We start from the raw sequence: 26,334 nt of genomic DNA on the forward strand, positions 1-26,334 counted from the left end.
AGGCAGTGGGGAAAATAAGACCCAGATGTTGGTGTCGTGATGTGGAAAAGGAACAGCCTCTGCCGGCCTCCGGTTGCTGCAAGCCCCAGCATAGCTGCCAGTGCTCCTTGGCCCCGTCGCTGCCAGTTTCGAGCAAGACAGTGCAGAGGACTGGGGGAGGCGGCGTGCAGCTGCGACCTGCTGGAGTGTGACCGCCCCGAAAGCTGCCTCGGCAGGAGAAAGGCAGCCTGTGCAGCACGGCCGGTTTCAGAGTGCGTCATGGCCCGGCGGCTGTGTGATGTGCTCTCCAGCGGGGAAGCTGTTATTGCTGGTGTGATTTCAGACACTCGCATCTGTAGTATCTCAAGAGAAAAAAAAAATAGAGCCGTGTGCTGCTCCTATAACAGGAAAGCCCCTTTCTGGGGAACAAATTCCCCTCCGGTTTGGAAAACCCCTCTTGAACCGGTGCTTCAGGTGAGCTCTTTGTATTTGATTTGAGGGACAGTTTTCTTCCACATGCGCAGGAATTGGACTGATTCAAGGTCATTGTGCATCCCAGGAGTGCACAGAAGCATAAAGGCAAAGCTCTTTACGGTGCTGCTATAATACCTGTAAGTCACAGAGGATGGTGTGTGTAGGGACAAATAGACATTTTTTACCTGCGTGTCTGCCATTTGCCACACAGGAGGCTCTCTCTTCCTGCTTCTTATTTGTTCTTTCTTATTATTGTTTGGTTTTCTGATTAAACAAAAAAAACACCTTTGTTTCTGCAGCATTACAACTCAGCCCTTCACCTTGCAGTTCCCAGCACAGGTTGGCAGAGATGCAATGTTATCGGGGTTGTTTGACAGATAGCTTGTTCCCGTTCTGTTCTCGGGGTGAAGGTCAGCCACGTTTCAATGTCTAATGATACCAGTGCTAATTGGCAGGCTCATTACAGAGGGCAAGGGGAACCAATCCCTTCCTCCCTGTTACATGTGTTGCCACAAGAGAATATGACACCAAACACCCACTGGTGGGCTGAGGCTGAAATCCAGCTGCCAGCATGACTAGAGATGGTGCGTACGGAAAAGACAATTAGCAAGGAAAGGTTTTCAGAAGGGGCTTTTCGCTAAATGAATGAAAGGTGATGAAAGCACTAGGCTCAACCTTTTGACAAGCATCCTTTTTCTTTTGTTGTACAGCAGCAGAAACAGTCCAGTTCTCCTAACTCAAATGATGAGGGACCTGCCGTTTGGGACCTGCAGTGACCAGCTGACAAGTGAAAAGCTAAAATATCCAGCAGCAAGTGGAAGATCCCAGCCTTGAAAACTGCTTGCTGGGGGCTTCTCTGAAGCCTTCTGACTCAACCACTTTGGGCTAATCCCCCACAGCCGTGTCAGGGCATTAGCTTCTCCGGGTGATGGGTCACTTTCCTCTGGCATTTGGTTGGGGAGCAACATCTCCATGGATGTTTCTGAATGCACCATCTGTACACTGAGTAATTCCTGCTGAGTAAGGACAGACATAAGACATCATGAGGATTTATGGAAATGCATGGAACAAGTAAGCTATTGAACAGCCTAAACCTCAGGCTGGAGACCTGACATGTTGAAAATGCTAATTCTGATGCTGTTGGGGACAAGCCTTTTGCAAACAAGGTCCCACATGTATACGCAGTAACCACGCTGTTTGTGGGGCTGGCCCAGGGGCCTGCTGGCACAACCGTGCTATGCAGCTATTCTGTACAGGGGCCAAGACATGTGTGTGCGTGTGTCCTTCATGAATGGAAGCGAATGTGAATGAAAACAAGACAAGGGAAATGAGGATGTTATTATCTGGTGCTGTGTGTTGCTGTAGTTTCCCTGCAGCCTTCCTGCCCACAGGACAGCTACTCAGCCATGCGGTGCTGTGAGCCTGCAAAGGGAAGGGGATGCTTCTTGACAGAGCCACTTGGCACCGATGTGACAAATGGGAATTGAATGCAAATAATGTTGACAGCCAGTAAATCTGCCTCCTCCTGCCTTTTTCTCCCAGTCAGGAAGGAAGTAGGCTATTTTTAAATCTGGGGCCCAGGTATGTAACTGTACCTAATGCTTTTTCTCATGTAAAAGAAGATGGGAAGTGATACAGTATCAGCTACAGTTCCCACGCTCCCTCTCTGAGTACCTTCTTCCCTCATCCTACTCGCTCCAAAGAAAATCAGAGCCCCAAGAGTCTAGGTAAAGTTTGGGGTGTTGAGCTGCCAGATAGAGACCCTGCAGGACACTGGCTATAAATGGGAACAGCATCGGCTGTGGCAGTCCCCAACTGGAGGGGGTTGCCCAGTGCTATTGAGCTTTTCCCACAGTTGTGAGGTGTGGGTCACTTAGATGGCACCTCATCAGCTGGCTGGGGCAACAGAGATCGCCACAGACCCCCCATTAACCAGGACTCAGCCGAGGCCCTGCATGCATGTCTCATAGGGATGAGCGTTCATCCTTTGAGCTCAGCTGGATCTGCCGGGGCCACACGTCTCTGTCGTGCTTCAGCCTGGGCTTACGCAGCCTTGGCCCTAACCAAGTCTCAGGACCCTGAGGGCACTAATAGCCCTGATGGTCCTGACTAGCCTCCCCTGACCCCCTGCCCATGGGCGCAGGACCCCATTTCAGCTCAGCCCAGGGCTTTCAGTCCCTACCCCAGTGACTTTGCAGCAGTGGTGCCACGGTCCTGCTCCTGCCTGGCCATTGGCCCCACCGATCCCGACCTTGACCCACGGGCTGAGTGCCTGGCCTCAGACTTGCCTCTTCGCCATGGACTTGCTGGTGATCTGGGCTCTTGCTTGAACCTGGCCAGTAGCTCTAGGTGTGCCCTGCTCACCCTGCTGGGGGTGATGGGATGGGCCCTGATCAGTGAGGTCCTGTCCTGCCAGCTGGATTACTCTCCGGCTCCCAGTCTCACAGGGAGCAGCTGGCCTGAGTGGCACCCTGACCCCAAGTCATGAGTGGTAACAGTGTCCAGCCACGCTGAGTACAGCCTGGGCTGCTCTGACCCACAGCCCCCCACATCTGGGAACATATCCACCACTGCCCAGAGACCGAGAAGTGACCACGGCTTCTGCCAACGCAGTGACTAACTTTCCCGTGAAAGCTTCACCCAAGGACCCAGGTGTCCCTCATCCAGCCCATGCCTCCCTGCTGGTAGCCACACTAGCACGAGGAAGGCAACGACTGCTTTGCATCGCCCATCCTTGCCACAGAGACAGTGCTGACTTTGTGCAAAAGCAGATGTGTGCAAAGCGTTCGGAGCTTTTCCAGGGGCGGGAGACGCTGGCAGACACACAAAATACCGTTTAGAGCAGCAGAAAGACAGCAAGTTGGAATGGGGAACTGGAAAAGTATCTTGCTTTGGACAGACTCCTCCTTGTCTCTCGTAGCAACACTGTTTATTTCTAGGCGTTGGGTATGCAGCATGTTCAGCTCTATCTCTCCCTCGGCTGGGAGGTGTCAGTGCAAGAGAAGTTGCCTCCGCAGCCTTTTTGCGGGGTGGTCTGCAGCAAGGCACAGGAGCTCGGGCGAGAGCTGGTGGGAGAGACTGTGCCAGATCCAAGCTCAGCGCTGCTGCCTTCGGCCAGGTTTGCGCTGGACCGGCCTGACCTGCACTGCTGGTTTCTGGAGATTAGACAGAGGGCTAGGCTGAGCCCTCTTTCGCCTTCATGTCTGGAAAGTGCTGAGTGAACGCGACCGGTGCTGTGACAGCTTTCTCCTTAAGGGACTTCTCTATGAAAGAGGAAGTTGTCTTGAAATAGCTCAGGCACTTCCCTTTTCACTTTGCAGACTTTGAAGCATGCAGCAGAGACCCTGGCAAGGCGGCTGCTGGATTACTAGCACTTGCATGGAGTGACTTCCTGACTGGACAGAGCAGACCTGGTGATGACTCCTCGAGGACTCTGCTCTGCCCCTTCACTCTGGAGGACGTCTCAGGTGCACGTATGACTCTCCGAGCTCCCTGGTGCCGGCCCTAAAGAAGTAGGTAGAGTCCTGGATGGCACACTGCTCCTGACTGAATGGCTGTGATTGCAGGGAAATGCAAATCTCCCTCTCTGCCCCATCCTTTCTCTGCTCCTTTGAGAGGGACCTGCCGCTCTGCTCCATACTCTGACCCTGGCTGCTCCTTGAAGAGCAGCGCATACGGCACAAAGATGTCCAGTGCTGCAGTTCTTCTGGGGAGTGTTTTATACCTTAGAGACTGGAAGTGTGTGTGTGCGCGTGTGTGTGTGTGTGCGCGTGTGTGTGTGTGTGTGTGTGCGTGTGTGTGTGTGTGTGTGCTGCATCCCTGTGGGTGACAGACCCTGGAAAGTGCATGAACAAGATCTGTATGATTTCCTTTATCTGAGTGAATTTGGGGTTGGGACTAGGGGAGGGGGCACTGATGGTACTGCAGAGAGAAATCTACTGCTTATCTGCAGGAAAGAAATATCTATGCAAGCTTTCCCTGCTGAGATCAGCCAGTGAGGGTGATCCCAGTGCCCTCAACCTTGTCCCAGCAGGGAGAACAGGAACTTTGCTGTCTGTGTACATGGAGAAGCTGCAGGTAGTTTTGATGTTATTACTGCTTTGACATTGATTCAAGACCCCCAGCTGCTGACTGCACACATGACCTCCTTGCACACCCAGCAGACAGCTGGTAACTGCTTACTGTTCAAACCAGACAGAGTGAGTGAATTATATCACTGATTTGGGGCTGTTTCTGCAGCATTTCATGCCTATTCATTTTGCTTTGTGTGAAATGATTCTCAGTTGCAGAGAATGGAGCCACCTGCCCAAAACTGCTCCCTGCCATCACCTACTCTTGCCCTGTCTTTGTCCCAGTTGCTGGTGCTCCCTTCCCTCCAGCGCAGCAGCTCCTCTGGCTTATTTCACCCCACTGGGTGGGCAGTGCTTGCGCAGCAGGTCCCCAACCCCAGGGTGGAGGTTGGGCTTTGGCTTTTGCTGCTTGTTGGCGGTGGCGGGGTGGTGCATGCTCCGGGGCTGGCTGTTTGTGTAGTCGTGTGGCTGTTTGGCTTCCCCTCCCCTTGGCCCAAGGCCTCATCTGTCCCTTGGGGGCTGTGAGTGCTGCAGCAATTACACAGCAATAAACAGCGATGGTAGTGGTGATAACAAGGAGACTGCAGGAGCCCTTTCCAGAAAGGAAACTAAAAAGGGGAGTGTTAGGGGCCTAAGCTTAAAAAAAGTGGATGAGCCAACTCAGTACATCAGGCAGGTTTTAGCCCTTCCTCTGCACTGGCTGTCATCTCCTGCTGAGTGTTTCCTGAAGGTGGAACCTCTACAGCCTTTGGCAGCATCCTTCTGGCTACAGCAGAGGCACCAAGCCTGAGCAGTCGTAGCATGACCACTTGCATCCCTGAGATGCCATTACCTTCCCTCAGGAGCCTTCTGAGTAGGTGTATGAATTAATAGCAATTTTTCTTTTGTGCTCTTGATTATTCCTGAACAAGGAAACAATTTCCTCTGAGCTTCAAAGCTTGATTTATCTCCTCTTAGTATTATACAAGCTCTTATGTGTGTACTTTACTGGTACTTTGGTGGTGGAGTGAGTACATAGATCCCAAGGCTTTCTTGCTCAGTTTCTGAGCTTCTCTCTGGATGCCCCAAACCCACGGGGCATTCTTCAGCCATTGCAGCTTCACGTCCCACTGAACAAAAGGGACAGATGCTTCACAGCCCTTCACACCTAAAGGAATGTTTTATATCTGCAATGAAAGAAGATATGCAGCGGTCTGGTGAAATATACACCCAGCCCCTGCTCCATCATATGAATCAAAGTACACAGCTTTCTCTCAAATATTAGTCTGATCTGAGGAAGTAGTTTGAGGCTGTGAAGTCTCCTGGCTGCAGTTCTGGTAAGACCTTGGCTTATTGGTCACGGCAGGCACTGGCCTTTGTGCGTGTCTGACGTGCAGCCTCCCTCTGCTAGCTGTGAAATGCTGGGCCTCTAGCTGCTATCATATGGTTGACTTGACATCCAGTATTGGTCAAGGCTGCTATGAAGATCAGTTATGATGTTTCCTTCCCAAAATAGCTTGCCATATATTTTGGTTCTGTTAGTCTTTTTTTTTTTCCTAAAGAGACAGAGCTATCCCTCCACTGTCTGCTGTTTGTCTGTCCATCATTCTGTCCGGGATAGCCATTGGCTGGGTGGACACAAGTCTGGCTGAGGCTTAGCTCTCTTAAAAAGGAAAAATCCTGTAAGTTTGGTGAGAACTGGTGGCCAGCTGGCAGGGAGAGGAGATGTTCATGCTCCCAGTAATGGCAAGCTGGGGAAGAGAATGCAGCCTTTTTCTACTCTGACCGGCAACAGCCGAGTGGTCAGACAGCACAGGGCAGCTAGCAGTGGTTTTACTGTGGTTTTCTGGGCCTTGTGGGAAGGGATGTTCAGACTGTTCAATGACAGAAACATTACTATTTTTTTTTGCCCAAAATAGCCCTGCCTCACATAAGGGGTGTGGAGGAGGGAACTGGTCACTGTTTCTCGTTGCCAGACACTGATCCACACATCTTCATTGCAGCAGTTTCCATCTTCTGTTTTATGCTCATGCGGTTTCACTCTGGGAGTCCTGGGAGCCTTTCTCCTGTGAATGCTACTGCAGAGCAGTCTTGGCTATGCTGGACCCCTCCTTGCTTCACTGGCATCAGGGACCCCAATGCAAAAGCTGCCTGCATTCCCTTTAGCAGGGGATGCCCTATGCACTGTATCACTGGATATGTTGAATTCCCACCCTCTGATATATGGGGCACACACATGGTGGGCACAGGTGTTGTGGCAGCAGGGCCATCAGGCTTCCTTATCAGTCATCACCTTACAGGTTTGCAGACGGCCCTTGGGATGTAGAGAGCAGCAGCATCCCTCTCCAGCAGCCCCAGCTTCCCCCTGCCTTGGTGGGAATTTGACATAGAGGAGTTTTGATGTTTTTCACAAGAAATAACAGCTCCCCTGAGCCAGGTATTTGGGAGAGAGTTCTCCCAAGAAGACTCTCAGTTGGTTCTGTACAGCCTTCCTTATGGAATCATATCACCTACCCAGACGTGGGGACTCTCAGGACTTTCTTCTCAGTTGCTTTCTTGCTTCTGTGAACTGTGGCGGTGTTAACGACTGTTCTGAAGGCAGATGATGTGTTGGCTGAGTCATGACTTTCTATTTTGAGTTGTGACATGCCTTGAAGACAACACCGTCCATCAAACGTGGCTTGAGCAGGAGCTTTCAAAGGGGGGCTATTGTCGTGAATGATCTGTGTTGGGATGGGTTTTGCTTGGCAGTATCTAGCGTAATTCTTTCTACCAGATTAATGTTACTAGCAGATGTTCATAGTCCCACTGAAAGCGGTGGCTTCTGTTGTTGTCTGTACTGTGTAATCAAATCTTGTTATTGACATTATCCTCATGGGGTTACAACTGCATCACTATATGCTTATCCATTTCTTGCTCATCCCACTTCTTTCCCTCTCCATGTCAGCCCTGCTGGCGGTTGTCACATTCATTCCCTGCTGCCAGGGCAATGACAAAAGTCCATCCCTAGGCTGGTTGTCTGCTGATGCTGGGGGAAACATGCCATGCACAACACGCCGGGGCAACTCTGGCTCTGGTCTCTCTGCTCCAGCTGTCCCCCAAACCCATGGGCAATGGCTCCACTTCCTCCTTGAGCCACCAGTGACCTTCCCTCCACTGCCTGGCAGAAGTGGACACCTGAGTGCAGCTTCCAGTAGAGGTTTGCTCTTTTTGGAACGGCTTGCTCCACAGCACAAGGAGATGAACATGCCCTGAAACTTTTCAAGGAGTAAAGGATTTGCTCGCAACACACAACGGCTGGTCTCAGCTGGTGATCCGGAGAGTATCTTTAGGGTGAAGGGACTGTACCATCAGTGACTGTGCTGGTTAAGGTATTGTACAAGCCAGGTATTGCTCAAAGAAGAGAATTTTAAAGCAGTAGCAAGTGCTCTTTTCAGTCAGCAAGGGCCTGTTGGTGCTGTTGTAGGGAGGCATGGAGCAGTTGTGCCAACCCATGGCTCCTTCCCTCTCAAGAAAACAGCTGGCTCCTCTCCTCGGTCAGCCACGGTTTGGAGCCTGAGCTCTGCGAGCTTTTATTTTTCCCTCAGGTGGACAGTATTTGCCTGGGCTGTTTATCTGAGCAAATCTGGCAGCGGCTTTTTGAATGCGTTTATTTTTTCCCTTCGATTGTTTTTCCATAGCTGACTCTGGGAATGGAAAGAGAGATGCTAAATCTAAAAAGCTGATGCTTCCGGAAAACTCGTTTCTTCCCTTAGAAAGAATGAAAAGTGACGTTGGTGAGGAATTCTCCAAAGAGTCGTTAGTGTCCAGGAAGCAGCCTCAATTTCCACACCAGCTTTAGCAAATGGCTTTGGAGCTTGTTAAATACTGACAGGCAAATGAATGTCTGAGAACTGTGAGAGGTGCAGAGTTGTTTTGTTTGTGAAATGGTTGTATGTGCATTTAGGTCTCTCTCGCCTTCTCCCTCCATGAGCGTGAGTCTATTGGCAGTGATATGCCTTGCCAGAGCAGCCAGGAGGCAAGTATCACAGCAAAGTGTGGCTGGAAAGCAGAATCTGAGCTTGCAACAGGTTTCCTTGGCAGTGAGAACCTGAGGGAGAGCATCTGGTTTCACATCAGAGCTGTCTGAAACCACAAGCACTGCCAGCTTTTGAGCTGAAACTGGAAATCAGTCCAGAAGGGCTCCAGGCTGGTCCATGCAACATGTGGTCCCTCTGCCTCCTTTGCAGGTCTCCTCCACCCTGTCCAAACAGAAACTAAACTAGAAGATGAGTTTCATAAATGGAATCTGGCCCAGGTGATTTTTATGTGGTTTTTGAGTTTCATAATGAAAGTTCTGCACAGTTTTGTTTTAATTGAGACACCTCACCCTCAGGCAGCTGACGTAAGGTGAGATGGAGCCAGATCTTGCCCTCAGTGTTTCTTCTTGGTCACATCTTGGATCCTTAGAGGAGCTAGGAGCTACTGTTGCTCGGACAGCAAAGAGGGCTGGAGATTGAAAGGCTGGATTTGTCCCACTTTCCTACCTGAGCTGTGCAACTGAGCTGGGGATCAAATCTGGCCAAAACTAGTGGCAACTTCACTGTCATTTGGACATGGTTGAAGAGGGGAGTACAAACAGGATGTAATAGCTGCTTCTGATGGACTCCGTGGGTAGATTTTCCTGTAGCATCAGTTTGTCCTGGTATAAATGATGACCCCCTGGTCCAAGAGGAGCAATTGTGTGGTGTTTAGGAGGCTGTTAGGCTGTTAGTTTTCAGCAGCCAGAGGCTGCACTGTCAAAGAAAGCAGGTCAGATTGGGAGAAGTGGCCTGTTCAAAGTTCTCCTTCTGGTCATCCAGCCAAGAAATCCTCCTTTGGTCCCATTTGATACTTCTACTTCAGCCACTTTCATCAGAGTTGAAAGGAAATGCAGGCAGGACATCCACCCCAGGCAGCGAGAGCTTTGTAACATTAGACGAGGCATCTGATGTGCTACTTTCATAACCAATCTCACTTCAAGGCAACTGCAGAGAGACAGGGGGAGGGAAGGGGGAGGGGACAGTGAATTCTGATCTGCTCTAAAGGGCATCTGTCATCTCATGACAAGACACTGCAAATACATGTGTTCATGCATCTCTCCTGCGGCTGAGGACCTGCTGCATCTCACTTCAGGACGCTCCGGAGCAGAACAGCTCACTCGCCATTGCCAATGGTATTTGTACAATCGTTCCTTGTATTAGGAGCAAGTCAGAGTTCCCCTTGCCAAATTGGGAAGAGTTGGGATCAGGGCAGTAATCGGTGGTAGGGTAGGGGAGAAGGGGAAAGGAGGAGTGCAGCTGGGGGAGCAGCTTTCCATACTCTGTTCCTGTGCAACACATGGGTTTTTCTTTGCAAGCGTCTGTAGTCGAGCTGATAAACAGCCACAGGAAACCTCAGACATACCCATGTAGTGAATTTGTAACTAAATACAGGGCTGCAGAAGGCTCATAGGGGTTGGCTTTGGAGCAGGACTAAATATAACTATCAGAAAGTACACCATGGGCTGCACTTGCCCTGTTTGTAGATGGGAGAGGGGATGTTTCCCTGCGCTAGCCATGCTCAGCAGAGCTCCAGGCTACAATGTTTGGGATGCTGCTGGGTGAAGGGAAAAACTGCCTGGCATCAGTGTTTACCAAGTCAGAAGTGTGTTTGGCAGTGGAAAGGTGCCCTTAGGCAAGATGGAGCGGCTCAGCTTTACAAGGGAACCTGCCAGTCTGCTGCCAGCCCAGCCCAGCCCAGCCCAGCCCAGCCTTCCCATTGCTACGATATTTGACTTTAGTTTTTCTTTCACGGCTTCAAATATTTCTGCATCTTCTTATTTTATGTTTCACATGTTTCACCTAGTCTAGGGGTTTTGTTTTTGTAGTGATTTCCATCAATTTTTGAAGGTCCACAAAACAGAGAAGTAAGTATTTTGAGGAGATGGTGCATCCTCATTTTAAATGCCTCCCAGAAACAGCCTGAGTCATACTGCTGTCCACCAGGTATGAAGGGGGTTGAAATAACTCACATAAATGGACACATCTCCATCCTCTGGCGTGGGATTCTTGATCCTAGCCCAGGGTCCTCACACACAGACAGCTAAAAAGAGGCTGAGCTTCAACTTCAGTTGTGGCTCAGATCTTAGAGGGGAATACCCTTTTCTGGGGGCAATGATATGCATTTTCAGGCACACTCCTTCAGAGCTAGATAGTTCCTTTAATGGGTGTACCAGGTTATGGAGGCAATCCTATTTCTACACCATGCACTTGCTGGGATACTTGCCTGGATGGCTTAAGATGTTAGGTTCAAGAGAGGTTCTTTTGTCCCAGCATTGGGGCTTGTGGAGGCTGGAGTAGATCACGAGGGCACAGGGTTCATTGCTAAGAGAAATGAGCTGTGTGGAAGGCCCAGGTGGCCTCCTGAGGCCCTTCCAGTTTATGCTGTCCTTGTAGGGAGGTGAGAATCCCAGCTGAACTCTGGTCCTGGTGCAGCTAGATTCCCCAGCAGCTGGTAGAGGTTTCTGGACGTTTACTGGCAGTGTATTGGAAGCATTTCTAAAAATCCCCAGCAGTCTTAGTGGTGTCACTGTGACCATGCTCTGGCTATCATTACTCAGGCTGCAGCCATTCAGGAAATATGTGAAGGCTGGTGGTCAGGAGAGCCCTTCCCTGGTGTGGGACAGCATAGTGCTCTGCCCAAACCAGGGCCCTTCTGTGAGTGAAGGTGACGTACCCAGGGTGAACTCTTCTTTCAGGGCAAAGTTCTTCACTTTTACAACTACAGCTAGGCGGTTCCTGTAACTACCCTGAACTCTTGGGGAATGTAGCTTTTGAGTCACTAAGGATTTATCACTAAAAATATCATAGTTATTGAAAATTGAAGGGAAGAATGTGACTTCCTTTCTCACCCCCTTTTTATTTTTTTCCTGCAAATGAAATAAAATACTGATGATATCCTGGGCATTTTAAGAAATGTAGAAAGGAATCAGGGAATTGCAGCACTGCAAAGAAGTGGGATGAATGCAGAGAAGACGCCAGTCTTGCCGAGCTGGCAGACAGCAAAATAACCAGGTACTGGATGAAATGTGTCTCGCGTCTGCAGCAAGGAAGAGAAGAGATCCAAGGGGGAGGAGGGGGACAGAAAGCAGAGGAGCTCTTGTGGGTGCAGAGCAGGGAACTGAGCAGGTTCTGCCTCTCGTGGGCACTTTTGCAGGGCTGGCTCTTACGTCCCCACCGTCGTATTTCTCCTTGACTCAGCTATCGTATGTTGGCTGGGGCTTGTGAGCCCTTCCTGTTTTTGGGTAGAAAGCTTGTGGTCACTGGTGAGCAATGAGCTCTGACACATGCTCACAGGGCAGAAGCGAGCCCTGTCCGAACTCGGCAGCATTTTATGTGGGCTGCCGGTGCAGATGCTGCTCCAGCAAAGGGACTGCCGTTTCACTGTCTAGCTCCTGCCTGCTACACCTCTACTGAAGAGCCAGTGCCCTTCAGGCAGGCCTGATCCATGATCTTCTCCTCCCTCGTCCTTGCAATGTGCCTGCCAGGACAGTCCTGTGCCCTGAAGGGAGCTGTGATTGTGGGAGCTGGAAGGATCCAAGGGAAGGTGAGTGCAGCAGGGAGTGGGTTGTGCCTAGCAGCTTTGGGAGAGGGTTCCTCATCGCATGGCCCCTCTGCTCCTTCTTGTAGCAGGGAAGATGCAAGGTCAGGCTGTGTTGGAGGATCCTGTCTCCAGCCTTCTGGAGAGCTGATGGGGGGTTCCCAGGCAAAAGCAGTTTGTGACCCTCTCTCTTGCAGGGATGACAGCAATCCAGGTGAAGGCTTGCATTAGCTCATTAGGTACTACCTAGATCCCATCCCCAGAAATGTGGAAAACATCCCCCTGTCCTCTGGGGATCAATAATTTGAGGTGAGATGAGGCTGGTGCAGGCAGTTGTCTCCAGCTGGGGGCACTGATATCTTGTCACTTTCTTCTGGTGAGAAGGTGACAACCTGTTTTTGCTGTGTTGGGCTTCGGTAATGTGGCATGATTAACGCTGAGGATGTAGTCCAAGAGACTCTCTGGGTCAGAGAGAGGAGCTGCAATGCAGCTCAGACATGTCTCTGCACCTGCTGACTCATGCAGCACCCAAGAAAGCCATGGGCATGGGGGCCCGGCTCACTGGCTCACAGCATGTGGTGAGTCAGGGCCTGACGAGCATGAAGTCCAGGGGTGGCTGTCACCAGTGTCTTTTGCCTGATGGTCCATGAGCAGAAGGGGTGGTGATGGCAGAGGGGTCAGTAAGAAGGAACTTGTCTCTGCATCCTTTGCTCACAGGGACATCCCTCTCCATCCTCTCCAGTGAGGGAATGATTCCAGCATCACTCATCCTCCCACCAGCAGCTGAAGCAGGGACGGGCTAAAGACAGAGGATGTCCTGTCTGTCCTCTCAGGTTATTGTGTCCCTGCAGTGACACACAGCTACTAGATAGCATTCAAGGGCTTTGCTGTATCCTTATCCACCACCTGGACCACCTGGTCCTATCCAGGTGATGGGGTTTGTCTTCTATAGTCAGGCTCTTCCCGGAGCAGCATCACCATCGGGAGCTCACAGTCTTCTTTCAAGGTATGCTGAACCTGCCACTCTCAGCTCAACTAAAGTGTAAATCAAGCTGGCTTCATTAATATCACTGGAGAGCTACTCATGCAGCAGGGGAGCAGCCAGCATCTGTATGGACAAGGAACAGGGGACGCGGGCACCTGGCAGCCAAGATCCTCTTCTGAAGGATAACTATGAGGGCTGGTCTCTCTCTCTCCCTATCTGTTATGTTTGCTTTGCAAAGTCAAATTGAGTTGTCTCCCTGCTCCATTGCTGTTCCAGGAAAAAAAAAAAAGAAAAAAGAAAAAAAAAGGCTTTTCTCTTTAAATGCTCAGCCCAAAGGGTTAATTTTGTACTTGGTTATAGCACGGGCTCTTGTATTCTTCAAATTCTTCCTTGCTCTAGGTGTGTTACCAGGTTTGGATTTGTGTCAGTGTGTATGGCAAGCCTAGCTGGGGTCAGGAAAGTCTTGATGATGCCCAGGAGGGAACTGCAGCCAGAATCCTCCTCTGCCTTGGCTGGGGGGGGTGGGGTGAGGGGAGCAAGTGTGGTTCCATGGCCTGAGCCACCCTGAACAGCGGCTGATGTGGTCCGGCCCTTCCTATCTTCAGCCCCACATCCCTCCCGTCCTCTTCCATTGGTAACCCTGCTGCTCTCATCCTGCGGAGGCTGATTCAGGGAGCAAAGCAGGCAGAAAACTTCCCCCATGAAAATAAAGTGAAGAATATTCTGCCTGTTTAGCTTCCATTACTGGCTTATGGCCAGACCAAGTGAGAACCAGTAGCTGGTGATTGGCAGGGGCCAGAATCCACCTAAGGCTTTCTCACTAGCCTGTTTCCATGTATGTCCTTATGTGCCTCTTCTCATATGACATCTGTCTTCCCATAGATAGTGTGACTAGACCTAAATTAACCCTCTGAATGAACTGGAGAATAGTTTTCAGCATTCTACTTTAAATTTTCTGAGGAGACCCTAACACTCAGAGCTTGCAGCCGGGTTACTGATTGCATTCCAGCTACCGCTGCGCAGACATCAGCAACTCCTGTTCTTTGCAGACAGTGAGGAAAGCTAACACTTTTTAGGCAAATGTGTGAATCAAGAACTGAAGTTTCTCAGGCACGCAGGAATTCACATCCCACCAGCAGTTCTGAGTCCTTTTCTAAATCTAGAAACCAAGTGCTTGTGAGCAGGTTCTAAATTTGGCCAGCAGACTCTCCTCCCACGTGTTGGTAGGTAGGATGCGGATGTGGAAAACCACCGACACAATTAGCAGCCGGTTGCGCTTCAGCAGACGGCCTCTCTGAGACTCAAGGAATGAAAGGCGGAAGAGCCAGGCGTGCAGCCCACTAATTTTGCTGCTCAGAAGTGGTGGTGCTGGTCTCTTGAGCTGGTGGTGACCTTAGTATTTTTCTCCTCAGGAAATACAGTTTTGAAAAGCACAGTGACAACAAATAAGGAAGCAAAATAATGCTACTGTACGATATTTAACGTTCTTCCTAAAGCTCCAGGTTATGCAAGCAAAGGGTTAGGAGAAGCATTCACTTTCCTTCTGTAGCACTGATCTGAGAGGGCTCCCTGTAATTTTTGAGCCATTGAGACTCGGAAGATTAACTGAACTTTCCCTCCTCTGGCCCAGACTATGGTATCCTTGGAGGCATGGACCATTTCTGTTTCCAGAAGCAAAGCTCTGTGTGTCAGAAGACAAACGACAAATGAATGGTGCTTGGTGCAGGCTGTTAGCGCAGCGGTCCTTCTGTGGCTGGAGCACGAGAGAGCATCTTTCTCTTGCTCACTGCTCTGCACGAGAGGCTGATGAACATCTCTGGAGAGTGGAGGATGAAGGAGGAAGTTACGCTGCATGATGGATCCAGCAGGTTGGGCAGTTTGGCAAGGTCCCAGGCAAAGGTTGGACCCCCATGCTGCATCCCCCGGTCTGGGAGTGAGGATGTCATTTGCACAGCAGAGCTGTGGTTCTGCAGAGCCCAAGCTGCTGTGGGAGGCCGGGTGCATTTATAACCTTTGCTGCCGAGATAAAATAGAGCGAAGAGGAAGCTGTGCGATGACTGACTAAAATAAAACAGCATCAAGGTAGCCCTGAGGCATGAGGGGGTCTGGCATGCCTTCTTGGCAGCAAAGGCTGGCAGCATCCTCTTTGTCCCCTTGCCACCTCTCTGGCACAGCCTGACCGTGCTTTTGCAGAAGGTGTTAGGGGAAGGAGAGGCAGGGCCATGGCTTGGCTGGGGGAGTGAAGGAGTGGGCAAGAAGGGGAAGGTGGGCAGCTGTGCCATGCCGCAGACAGGAAAATGCCGTGGGCAGAACCACGATTCACCCGCAGGAAGTGCCATGGCGTTCAGGTGGCTCCTTCCATGTAGGGTGCAGAAGAGGAAATGGCTTGCTGAGTTTAGTTAAAGTCCTCTGCCCTGCTACCCACCCCCAGAGCACCTCAGAGCACTCAAGGTTCAATGCTGGCTTTCTTGGGAGCCAGGTCCATGCTGCAGTGGTATCCATGTACTGGAAAGATGTATGGATCTCTCAAATTGGCATCAGGCATCCAATTCAGCCCGAGAAGAGTTAGACTCTCCCCCTGCTCACGGCCCTGGACTGAAGGTGTGCAGGAGAGTGTGCAAGGAGAGGCACAATTTCTGCTATAATTAATTCCTGGTCTCTCCAGCTTTTTGGCCTCTCCGCTTTCAGATAAAACCACCGGAGCTGCCCTCACAGCTGGAAGCTGCTCCTGTGCAGTCCATTCCCCCACTGGGGTAAGTGTGACCGTGCTGCTGCCCAGCAAGAAGTAGGAAATCCGCCACGCTGGCTCCATGCCAGGCCTTGTTATCCAGAGCCAGAGCCAGAAATAAAGGCCAGACAGGCCTGGGGTGGGTTTTGAAAACTTCACTTGCTGCAGGAAACCTTTAATGAGCGTCAGAAAACTGCTGAGAGTAGGATGCTCCTGGGGGCTGGAGTTGTGTATGGCAAGGCTGAGGGTGTTCCCACTCATGTCGTCCATCTTCCCTTTCAGCTGCAGATCTGTTGGGTTTGGCTGGGGAGATTTATAGCTTTAGGTCCTGCTTGGGTTTTCAACAGAGCAAAAACATGAGCATCAGTGAGAGCCCATGGCCTGACTGTGCTGAGAGGGACCTGGAGGACTGATGGACCTTTATGGTAATTGCTATCTGTGCCAGTCTAAGGACAGCTGCAGATGGGCTACCCATTATCAGACACAAATGTAGGTGTTTCAGGGAAATCATAGAGTTCAGAGCTGGCGGGTTAGGGGTGGGGTGTGTGTGTCATCCGTAATTGCGAGAACAGAAGACAAAATCTGCTGGCTGAAAAATCTCAATCTAGAAATGCTGAAAGAGGTATTCCAGGTCACTTAGGCTTTAAATACATGCACCACAGTCATATCATTGCTGGTGTGCATCATCAACAGGGAGATGGGAGAGGGCAGTGAGCTGGGGAGTTGCTGCCTAGCTGTGGGCACCGGGAGGACAGGACCACGGGGCACCAAAGCTGTGGGCCCTGAGAAACCACCACTTAGCTGAGAAGCTGCTGTGACAGGGTGTGTCAGAGGTGCCTCTCTGTGCAGGCCTGCTGCTGTGGCTCCCCAGCTGTGTTCCAGTCCTGCACACAGCTCAGCTGGCATCAGCTCTGCCTCTCCGAGCACGGCTGCCCCATGCTGGGCTCCCCAGCCTGCTGGTGATTGTATCGCAGGCAAATTCCCCTTCCTTCCTTCTCAGCTCTTGGGGTTTTTTTTTGTTTTCTTTGTTTTTCTCTCCGTCTTCAAAGAAAATAGTGCTTGAGGACAAGGGAAGCTGTCCGACTCCTGGTTGGCTTCCTTCCGGAGCATAACCTGCTCCCAAGTTTTCCTTGGGATTTGCTTCTCTGAGGTGCTGTGTGGGAGGAGAGCAGAGCAGGACAACAAGCATAGATACCTCACAGAAATGTAACTCTTTTTGTTTGTTTCTTTGTTTGTTTTCTGGTTGGAGTTTAGGTGTCAGACTCAGTTTGACTTAACCTGAATGTTTCTTATGAATTCCTGGGGAATAAATGCTGGTGCTCATCCTCAGGAGACTCCTCCCTGCAAGAATTGGGGCCAGAAGTTCAGAGGGGCTCAGCTCCAAGATTTCTCCAGCAAAACACAGGCCCTGACACATGCTGTGCTTGCTCTTGGGGCTATGGCTCCCTCACTGAGCATCTTCCACCCTAGGGCTCCCTGGCTTTCTGCCTGTGTGCCAATGGTGTCCCAGTGGCTTTGCGCGCCACCTTCCCAGGGCTCAGATCAAGCCTGTTCTCCACCACTAGCTGAGCTGAGCGTGCCCTTGTTTTGCAGGTGAGACACAGGACCCAAGGCCATGCCCGACTGGAATGAGAGGGAGCTGCTGACTTGCCCTGCTGTCCGAGACACCCTGCGACCGCTGCACCTGTCCCCTGCTACAGCCCTGACCCAGCCATGGAGAGCACAGGTCCATGATGCCGCACGCGGAGGGGGCAGGAGAGCTACTGCTGGAGGTGGCAGGGGACCAGGGTGGCCAGGGGCCTATGAGCATACCTGCCTGACTGATTCACCCACCTCAATTTCCCTATATGTGAAATACATACTTATCAAGGGAGGGACAACTGTCTTTGAGCAGAGTAATATAATACAACATGTGCCATAACGTCACAAGGTATTTGTAAACCCTGCTTGGTAGATGGGGAATGAGACATGAAATGACCGAGCAATAGCCTGAGGATTTCCTGTAGAATTGGCACTTTGAAAATGCTAGGTTTGGAAAATATTCACATCTGAATTTTAAAACAAGTTAATGTTTTATTATATGTTTTTTTTTCCATCTATGCTTTGTTTTTATGCTGTTTCACAATGTGATGTCAGTCTCTGTGCACCTCTAGGTCAGGATATAAACACCGAAGCATTTTATTTCATTTTTAAACCACTAATAGTTTTCGCTACTAGATTGAGATTTGTTTTTAGATCAAAGTGTCTCTTGTTTATACTAGAACAAACACTTTGACGTTCTGCTCCCCATGAAGAAACCTGAAGATACCATCACTGCAGTCACTTTGATTTAGAAAAAGGGGACATAATATTTATATCCGTGCTAAGAAAAAAACTTCCCATAGTAACTGAAAATATACACCACAGAAAGAATAGGATATTTCAAATAGTCCATTATGACGTGTAATTCTTTGGTACAAAAACAATAAACATAATAGTAAAATTTGAGAGCCTTATAAAATCACATAGGAGAAAATAACAGAAGAGAAAGCAGAAATTTCCAAAGCAAAATTCTGACACTTCCCCAAATAACACTTCCAAAATGAGAAAAATTCCATGAACACTTTTGCTCTGTAATTTCTCCCTGTGTGGGTACAATGGCGTGACCTAGGTCAGCAGATATGAGTTTTTCCCCATATTCGCACTTAACTTCAGCAGCAGGTCCTGACCATTTTGAACCTGAGTATGTGGCTGTTTTCTAACCCAGCCTTGACTGAAGCCACAGGAGTAAAATAGCCTCTGCAGAAGAAGCTTGAATTGAATGAACCTCTGCACAGGCATTTCTAATGGGATGCATTTCCTTGGGGGGGGGGTGGGTCAGTAAATAGGAGTACTATGTTGACTATTGTGGTGAGCATGGGCCACCCACTACCTGGGAATGGGACATCCCCAATACCTTCATGTTTGCATTTCCTGTCTTGTTTTAAGCAGATCTTGTGTCTGCCTCTCACGTGCCCTGGTCCCCCTTCTCTTGGACTCTGGGCACTGCAGTCCTGGGCTTGGAGAAGGCAAATGAGAGACTTTGAGAGGCTCATCATGAGTCTGGCTGCGCTGCTTGCCTTGGGAGCTGAGAATGAGGAGGTGGCAAGGATGCTGTAACGGGGTGATTGCCCCTGTGTTGCTGTGGTTCATCTGCTGTGCCTCACCGGTGGGAACGGTGGCAACTTTGGGGTGCCACATCCACTGCCCTGTATGCCAGCTGTGGGCAGGGCCCACACACCCTCTAAAAGGCACGGCAGGAAGGGCAAAAATTCAGCTCTGGGTCTTGCAGCAAACCTGCCCTGAGACAGCTCATGGGTCTGCATGGGAGGAAGGGGTAGACACTCAAAATTGCCCCACCTCCTGCATGATAATGAATGAGTGGCCCCCTGCCCACAGGATATGGTATTTCACTCACTGGAGATGCCTCTTGAAGACCCTATTTGTCTGGCCCTCCACTTAAGCTGTAAAGCCCACCCCGGTATTTTCATGTTTTCCTTTCTGCAGCTGGCCTACACAATACTGAGGCCTCACTCACACCACTAGCTCCCAATCCACCTCCTTCCTGTCACTGCTCCTTTTTAAATCCCAAAGCTCCAGCTGCTCCATTAGCTGGACCCAGCACAGTTGGCTTCTTTATCTCCTCGCAGGCCTGAGGAAGGAGCTTTGAAGGCTGTGGTACTCGAGCATAGCTATTAAATAGTGTTATCTCAACTGCCTCCTCCGTGTCTTGACAGTAAAGGTCACCACTCACCACTGCCCTATCACCATCGCTCTGACACTAGGGAATATGAAGCTGTGGCAGAAGAGGTTGTGGAGGAAACAGGCACATTCAAAACCAAAATTAGGCAAGGAATGTGGTAATTGCAGCAATCCCACATGCATGAGACAGCTCAGACCTGGCAGTATGATTCTGGAACTCCCTTGGAACTGGGTAAACAATTCGTTGCTTGCATCCTTGCCACATGGGCAAGACCTGCTCAATCACTGCTAACAGCAGTTCAGACCGCTCCAGTGAACACAGATGCATGCGATTGCACCAGGAGAGGCCATGGGGATACAGTTATCACAGATACCTGAGATCCGTCCTTGGATCAAGCCATGTTTTGACTGCTCCAGACTATAACTTCCTGCAGATGGAGAACATCACTTAATAATACCTAACCTTGTATAGTGGTTTTCTCATTACAAGGCAGGAAGAATCATTTTGCAGATGGGGAAAGAGAAGCCCCGTGTAAGGAGGGAAAAAAAGACAGGCCACAGTGAAGTAAAGGGACCCACCCTGCATCGTTCCTGGCCCATACCCGACACGTCTTCAGGGCTGACTTTTATTTTACGTTTGCAATTCTCAGAGCACATGGCCAGCCGGCTGACGTGCTAATTCACCTGTGATCACGAGTGCTCACCCTATGTCAAGTCATACCCTAGCTGGGTCTGAGGTTGCAGACTTGTTATTTTTGTCCGAGGTCAGGATGCAGCTTGGTTTTGATGCTGTAGAGTACGAGAAGTATATGTAGTGGTTACTAGACAACATTTCTCGCAAGAGCGCTGGCCTCAGGTCCTTGCATCAGAGAGCTGAAGGTATTCGGGAAGCTGAGGCCTCGTGGTGTGGGGCCACGCCATAGGTGTGAGGGGCTGACAGGCGAGTGGTTTCGTGCCGGTGAGAAGCTGTCAGGGCTCCCAGGTGGAAGAGAGACAGTGAAATGCCCAAGGAGGCTGGCTCTGTATGGGTTTCCCATGAGGTGGTGAGCTGTCAGCATGGGCCTCATCATAAGCATGCTCCTTGTGTCAGGTGCCTGTGAGAGCTTTGCCTCCTGTCCCCAGGCAGCTCCCAGCCAAGCCAAATCCACACGGTGCCCTGCAGTGTGTTGGCCAAAACACAGAAGTGTTTCTGATCTTTCACAGTGCCAAATTGTGCTTTCTTTTCAATAACTTCTTTTTTTAAACGTGTAATTTTTTACTGAACAAGGGGAGAGAAGGGCTCTGCAGTCTTACCTACAGGAAAAGTTCTCTACAGAGTTTCTCTGCTTTCACATCCCTACAGGATTCTTTTTCTCTTCAGTATAGCTGCATGGGCCACCAATTCATTGGGGGGACATTCAACCCCTGGCCCCAGTGGCCCTGAGGCCAGGGCTTTGACCTGTTTCCGTCAAGGCTCACTTAGGTTGGAAAAGTCTGCTATAACACCTGTCCAGAGACATGCCATGAGCAGGCCTCGGAGTCACCACGCTCACCACACACAAACCCAGTGCCAAAGCCATTCCCCGGGTCCTGTCCATGTGAAGGCCAGCGGGCACGTCTCCGGGTGCAGGTCTTCGAAAGGTGCAGGCACAGAGCTGGCCTCACTGCCCACATTCCTTTCATCTTCCCAGAGGTGGAGTCGGATATCCTGCGCCGTGTGCGTACCCTGCTGCGAGAACTGGACGGACACCACCCGGCCTTCCAGTGTGACCGAGGTAAGGTGAATGGCCTGACACAGCTCCCACGGAGGCCCCAGAAGGGCTCAGCACCAGCCATCACCCTTGCTGCCTCCCTGCATATTGCTGTGGCCCAAATCCTGCACCGTTCGTTCTTCTTCTCTCAGATGACACCAAGGCCAGGGGACATGGGATGGCCTCAGCTTCCTCACAGCTTCTCTGAAGTCTCTAATGTGCTCCCGGAGCTGCCAGATCTCTGGCACACTGCTGGTGTCTGTCACTCAGTAACCACAGCAGCTTTCATCCCACCTCCACATGGCTTTGTTACATCTTCTTCACCCTTAACTCACCTAGAAGGGCCCAGGGTTGAGGAGGAACATTAAATGACAGTTTGACTCTGTTCCCAGCTCTGACACTAACTCTCTGCACAGCCCTGTCCAACTCAGTACCTATCTGCTTTAGTTTCCCCAAATCTCCTTGTGGGTGTATCACTTTGCAATGCACTGCTAGGCTCCTTGATAAAGAGTCATTTGAAATCTGCGTATTTCTGTTATGGAAAATAAAGCTGAGCCAGCAGCTGGACTGTTACAGCCTTCGGAAACATAACTGAGTTTGAGAAATTGATTTTACTTGGAGTGCAGGGAATATTTTACAGTTAATTAAATTTGATTTTGTCTTGAATGGGCCTTGACATCTGTAGAACTGAAAAACTTCATGGTTCTTGCTCTGAGTGTGAGTTATTGGCAGCCAGTGTTCAGGTGCTGTGTGCTGGGACTGGCAAGAACCCAGATTCCTCAGGGCACACTGTGAAACCAGGCAGTAACAAGCAGCAGCAGAGGGAACAGGGGCTGAAAGGAAATGTAAGATGTTGTCTAGTCCATTGCCCTGTCTTGCTTTTTTCTAGTCACTCATTCCCAGGATTTCAAAAGCATTTGTGTGCATCCATACTTGTGCTCTCAGCCTGGCTCTATAGTATCATCTCTACATGGAAAAGTGGGACTTGGAAACACTAATGATTTTGCTCACAGCAGAGAGCGAGTAAGAGGGAGAGCCTAGCTCAGGAATCCTGCCTCAGTCATGCCCTAACCAGGGTCAGATGCCAACCTGAGAGGCACTGATAGTAGCTGTGATCCGGAGAGTTGCTCCATATTAATACTAGCCTGATGGAATTATGGCCAGGCCCTGCCGCTCTGTGCTCAGCTATTTCCTTGAAGAGGGAGGGTGTTGGAAATCATCTGTGATGCTTTCCCAAAGGTCCCACAGTTTTCCAGGTACGACACATTAATACTGCATTCAGAATCAAGGCACTGGTTTAGCTCTGATAGTGATGCCAGTACAGCATCCCAATGGCTGTTTTATGGCGCAAGAGTGCTGCATAGCGCCCAGGTCTCCTGATTCCTCTGTCAAACCCTACTCCTGACCCATCAGTTCTCTCCTTGGCAGCCTGACCTCTCTCTTGGTTTTCGCTTCTCAGGGATGCTGCGATGGACCTTGCATAAAAAGATTGATCAGAATCCCAGCAACAGCTCCATCCTGGTTAGAATCCTGGTGAAAGAGCTAGAAAGGGTGAGTGCTGCCTTATCCTGACTGCCATGGCTAGCCCCTGTGGTGTGTGCCCTTGGTGCTGCTGTAGTGCCCAGGGGGAGCAGAGCATCAGGAAGTCGTCTGTATCTGCAAGGCTCGGCCCTGCCTGCAGGGATGCTTCTGGGGCATCCCCATCTCTCCCTATGGCCCCCAAAAGTCAGTGCCTCTGAGAAGATCCTGGCTTATGTGCTTCTGGGGACCTGAGGCCCAGCTGGGGACTGTGGCTTATAGCAAAGAGCCTGGGAAAAGTCTGTAGGACACCACGGTAGGGCTATAGCCTGCACCATTGCCATGGGAAACAGGCTTTGCCTTGAATGATGAAAATTTCTCGTGTATGTCACTTACTCCTTCCAGAATGGTTTTCTTTCATTGATTTGTCACTTTCTAAACTAGAGCATCCGCCACATCTTGGGGTCACCAGTTTTATGGTTTAATTATATGTTGGGTACAGAAGTAGCGCCTTTTGTTTCTTATGAGTCTACCCGATAATTTCTTTTGGCACCCTCTCATTCTGGTGTTAGGAGGAACAGCTAATGATCATCCTCCACTTTCTCCTCCCCATGCTTGGGGGGAAGGGGGCACATCCCCACATTCCCCAGAAGAAGAGCCCCTGTTAGCCATCCTTCGGGCAGAAACCTTCCCATACCATTTTCTCTGTATCCTTGCTGTTTCTACTTTTGAGCTGAAGGGCTGGAGCTGCACACATACACACTGTGAATGAAGAGAGCACAGTGGCATTCCTTGCTTTGTCCCCTACTCCTTTTGTGACAATCTCTAACACTTGCTTTGCTTTTTTCAATCCATTAAACTTCAATATCCAAGAGCTCAGAGCCCATCACTGCCCATGCAAAGCCAGGGCTGTCTTCCTTCATGTGCCTTGTTTGGCATTTTTCAGCTTGCACATCTCTCACCAGCCGATGCTTAGTGCTGGGAGAGCTTCTGCAGCATGTGCTGTTATTGTTCCTGCTTACTGCCCCCAGTAAATCAGCATACTCTGCAGATGCTGTCACCTCACTTGGTCCACGCTGCTGTGTCACACGCTTGAGCCATGTCAGCCCAGCACAGATCCCTATGCAGACATCAACGTGCTGGGAAAATTTAGCAGTTATTTCTAATCTTTATTTCTCACCTTTTAAGTAAATGAGTCTATTTGCAGGCTGTCCCTCTCACTCTGTTGTAATACAGCTGCCACCAAAGCCTTGGGGAAGGTTCTGTATCACGCGGCTTTTCTAAATCCAAATAGACAGGAACGCCCACATTATCCATGGCTATGGATGCAGAGACTCGTCCAATGGGTTTGAGGTCTGCCTTCCTTTACAAAAGCGATGTCAGTTCCTCCCCATTATACCTATTATTGCTCTTTTACTCTTATTTTTGTTTGCCCAAGAGGGATATCAGGCCTCCTGGTCTGTAATTCCCTTCATCTCCCTGAAGCTCTTCTTGGAAATTAGTGTCACTTTTTTTTTATTCTTCTGGCACTGTGGCAGTCCTGAGCAGTCAGTATCAACCACAGATAATAATTCAGCAGTTTCATGCTTGAGTTTCTCCAGGGCTCTGGGCAAGTATCAGCTGGTCTCAGCAATTCAGTATTGTTCATTTTATTGATCATTTCTAAAGCTTTGCTGTCATTAGTTCAATTTAAATCAGATCCATCAACATATTATCCCTGAAAAAAGGTGCTGGGGCAAAACTCCCTAATCACTGGGGCATCAATGTGAAGATCTCTGTGAGCCACGTGGCTATCCTTGACTTGCTAAGCTTTCCCCTCACGTCTCGCCAGCTCCGTGCACTTGCTATGCTTCACACTGCCCACAAGCCGAGTCATCGCCTCAGCACACCAGGGATGATACTCACTAGGAGTGGGGCTAGGTTCACAGCACATCCCTCCCTGTCACCAGGCTGCTGGATTTGTCACTGGAAGGCCCAGGGTTTGGTGCAGTTTGTGTTGCAGGGATCAGAGCTGGCCAAGCTCAGGTCCTGCCCAAGCTCTCCCGGCAGTGGAGGCTCTCGCTCTGCATCACAGCTCCAGTAACCCTCTGGTGCGGCTCTGTGATGGGCTGTATATGGGAAGCAATGAGCCCTCACGCCTAATAACTTGCTGGCACACTAGTGTTCAGCACAAATCCATCCATTTGATGGGAATAATTTAGTTGGAAGGTTTTCAGACTAGCTCCAAATACCTCTTACCTTTATGGACCTCACTGGTTTTGCAACGTTTTAGTTCATGTGAGGGAAAGCTCAGTTCCTCCCCCCAGTTCCCCTGGCCTGTGTGTACAACTGCACCTGCAGTTGTGTGCTTGGTCCAGCCTGCAGGTTGGTGCTGTCTCAGAAAGTAGTTGCAGATTCTGCTCTGCCGTTCACTTTGCTGAGCTTGCCCTAGTAAAAACCCCCACCTCTACCAAGCAAGGATGATATGGCATGGCCCATTCCCCCAAACACTGCTCTGCTAGGAGTGGGAATGTGGTCCAACAGAATTACAGCAGGGCAGAAGAACATCAGCCAGAATGAGGCACTTCCATGCAGTTGTAACTCCATTTCCATTAGGGCCAGACCTAGATAGGACATTATTTAAAAGGGAAATAAAAGGAGTGCTTGCCCCAGAGGTGATCTTCCTGTGCTGTGAGGCTTCCCCACAGAGTGTGCTTCCTTGGAGGCCTGGCCAGCACAGCTAGCCCCAGTGAAGGCATGCTCCTTTAGCTGCAATGGGAGGGAGTGATGTTTCCTGGATAATGTAATCCTGATTGCTCCCTGCTGATAACACTGCTCCCGTGAGCGTGCTGTCAGCTCTGTGACCTTCACCCACCTCCTTGGTTTCAGTACTCCCTTTCCACCTCTTCGCTCTTCCTCCTTTGTCCTTTGCAGTGCCCTTAGCCAGGGCACTTGGGAGCACAGGGACCTGGGCAGACCCCTCTCCCTGTCCAGCACCCTAGGTCCCAACCATCCCTGGTCACCTAGGTGAGGCTCCTGAGCCTCTCACCCTGGTGACAGGAGGAGGACCAAGCCCAGCCCTTGTTGCACACCCCAGTGATGAGGTGACATCAACCGCCCTGAAATCGATGTCACCAGCATCACTGTGGGCAGGCAGTACCCCCTCTCTTGAAGTGAGCATTCATGAAACATGGAGTGAAATACCTTTCTCAAGTTTATCCAGGGGCAATCTTGTTTTTGGAGATGTAGTGGGAGTGCAGTAGTCTTGTTTTGGAGATGTGGTCCCCATCTGCCTGAACCGCTGAGGAGTCAAAGGACAGCACATCCCATGGGATCTGGGGTGGCTCTCCTCTTAGTCTGATTTCCACTGCTTAAAAGACGCTGCTCAGCCATCTCACCACCTTGCCAATTGCTGGCTAGCCAGGGCAAGCACTGATTGTCTTTTTCGGTCTTGCAGGCTGAAAGAGGTGACTACAGACATTACATCATCCCCTTGCTGCATACTCTGATGTACGCACTGATAAAGGTAAACTACCGTTGGGTTTTGTTGGGACAAAATCCAGGGGAATCAGA

At 50.3% G+C, this 26,334-nt stretch overlaps 1 protein-coding gene across 13 annotated transcripts in view; it reads left to right on the forward strand.

Annotated features, from left to right (window-relative positions):
• PIK3R6 (phosphoinositide-3-kinase regulatory subunit 6) overlaps positions 1-26,334 on the forward strand; it is a 51,374-nt gene that overhangs the window by 3,957 nt on the left and 21,083 nt on the right. For 3 of the 13 annotated variants that reach the window (XM_068913252.1, XM_009673726.2, XM_068913253.1), the window contains exons 1-5: positions 2,080-3,965; positions 17,408-17,540; positions 21,205-21,288; positions 22,724-22,815; positions 26,219-26,287. In XM_068913252.1, coding sequence (XP_068769353.1) covers positions 17,528-17,540; positions 21,205-21,288; positions 22,724-22,815; positions 26,219-26,287 — 258 coding nt within the window. In that variant the 5' untranslated portion in view covers positions 2,080-3,965; positions 17,408-17,527. Of the gene's footprint in view, positions 1-1,163; positions 1,525-2,079; positions 3,966-4,483; positions 4,653-9,565; positions 9,697-9,864; positions 12,108-15,751; positions 15,840-17,407; positions 17,541-21,204; positions 21,289-22,723; positions 22,816-26,218; positions 26,288-26,334 lie in introns of those variants that run through there. The other 10 variants (XM_068913246.1, XM_009673696.2, XM_068913247.1 and 7 more) reach the window with 10 other exon arrangements.

Source organism: Struthio camelus, chromosome 19 (assembly GCF_040807025.1).
Source record: "Struthio camelus isolate bStrCam1 chromosome 19, bStrCam1.hap1, whole genome shotgun sequence".
Lineage (NCBI taxonomy): Eukaryota > Metazoa > Chordata > Aves > Struthioniformes > Struthionidae > Struthio > Struthio camelus.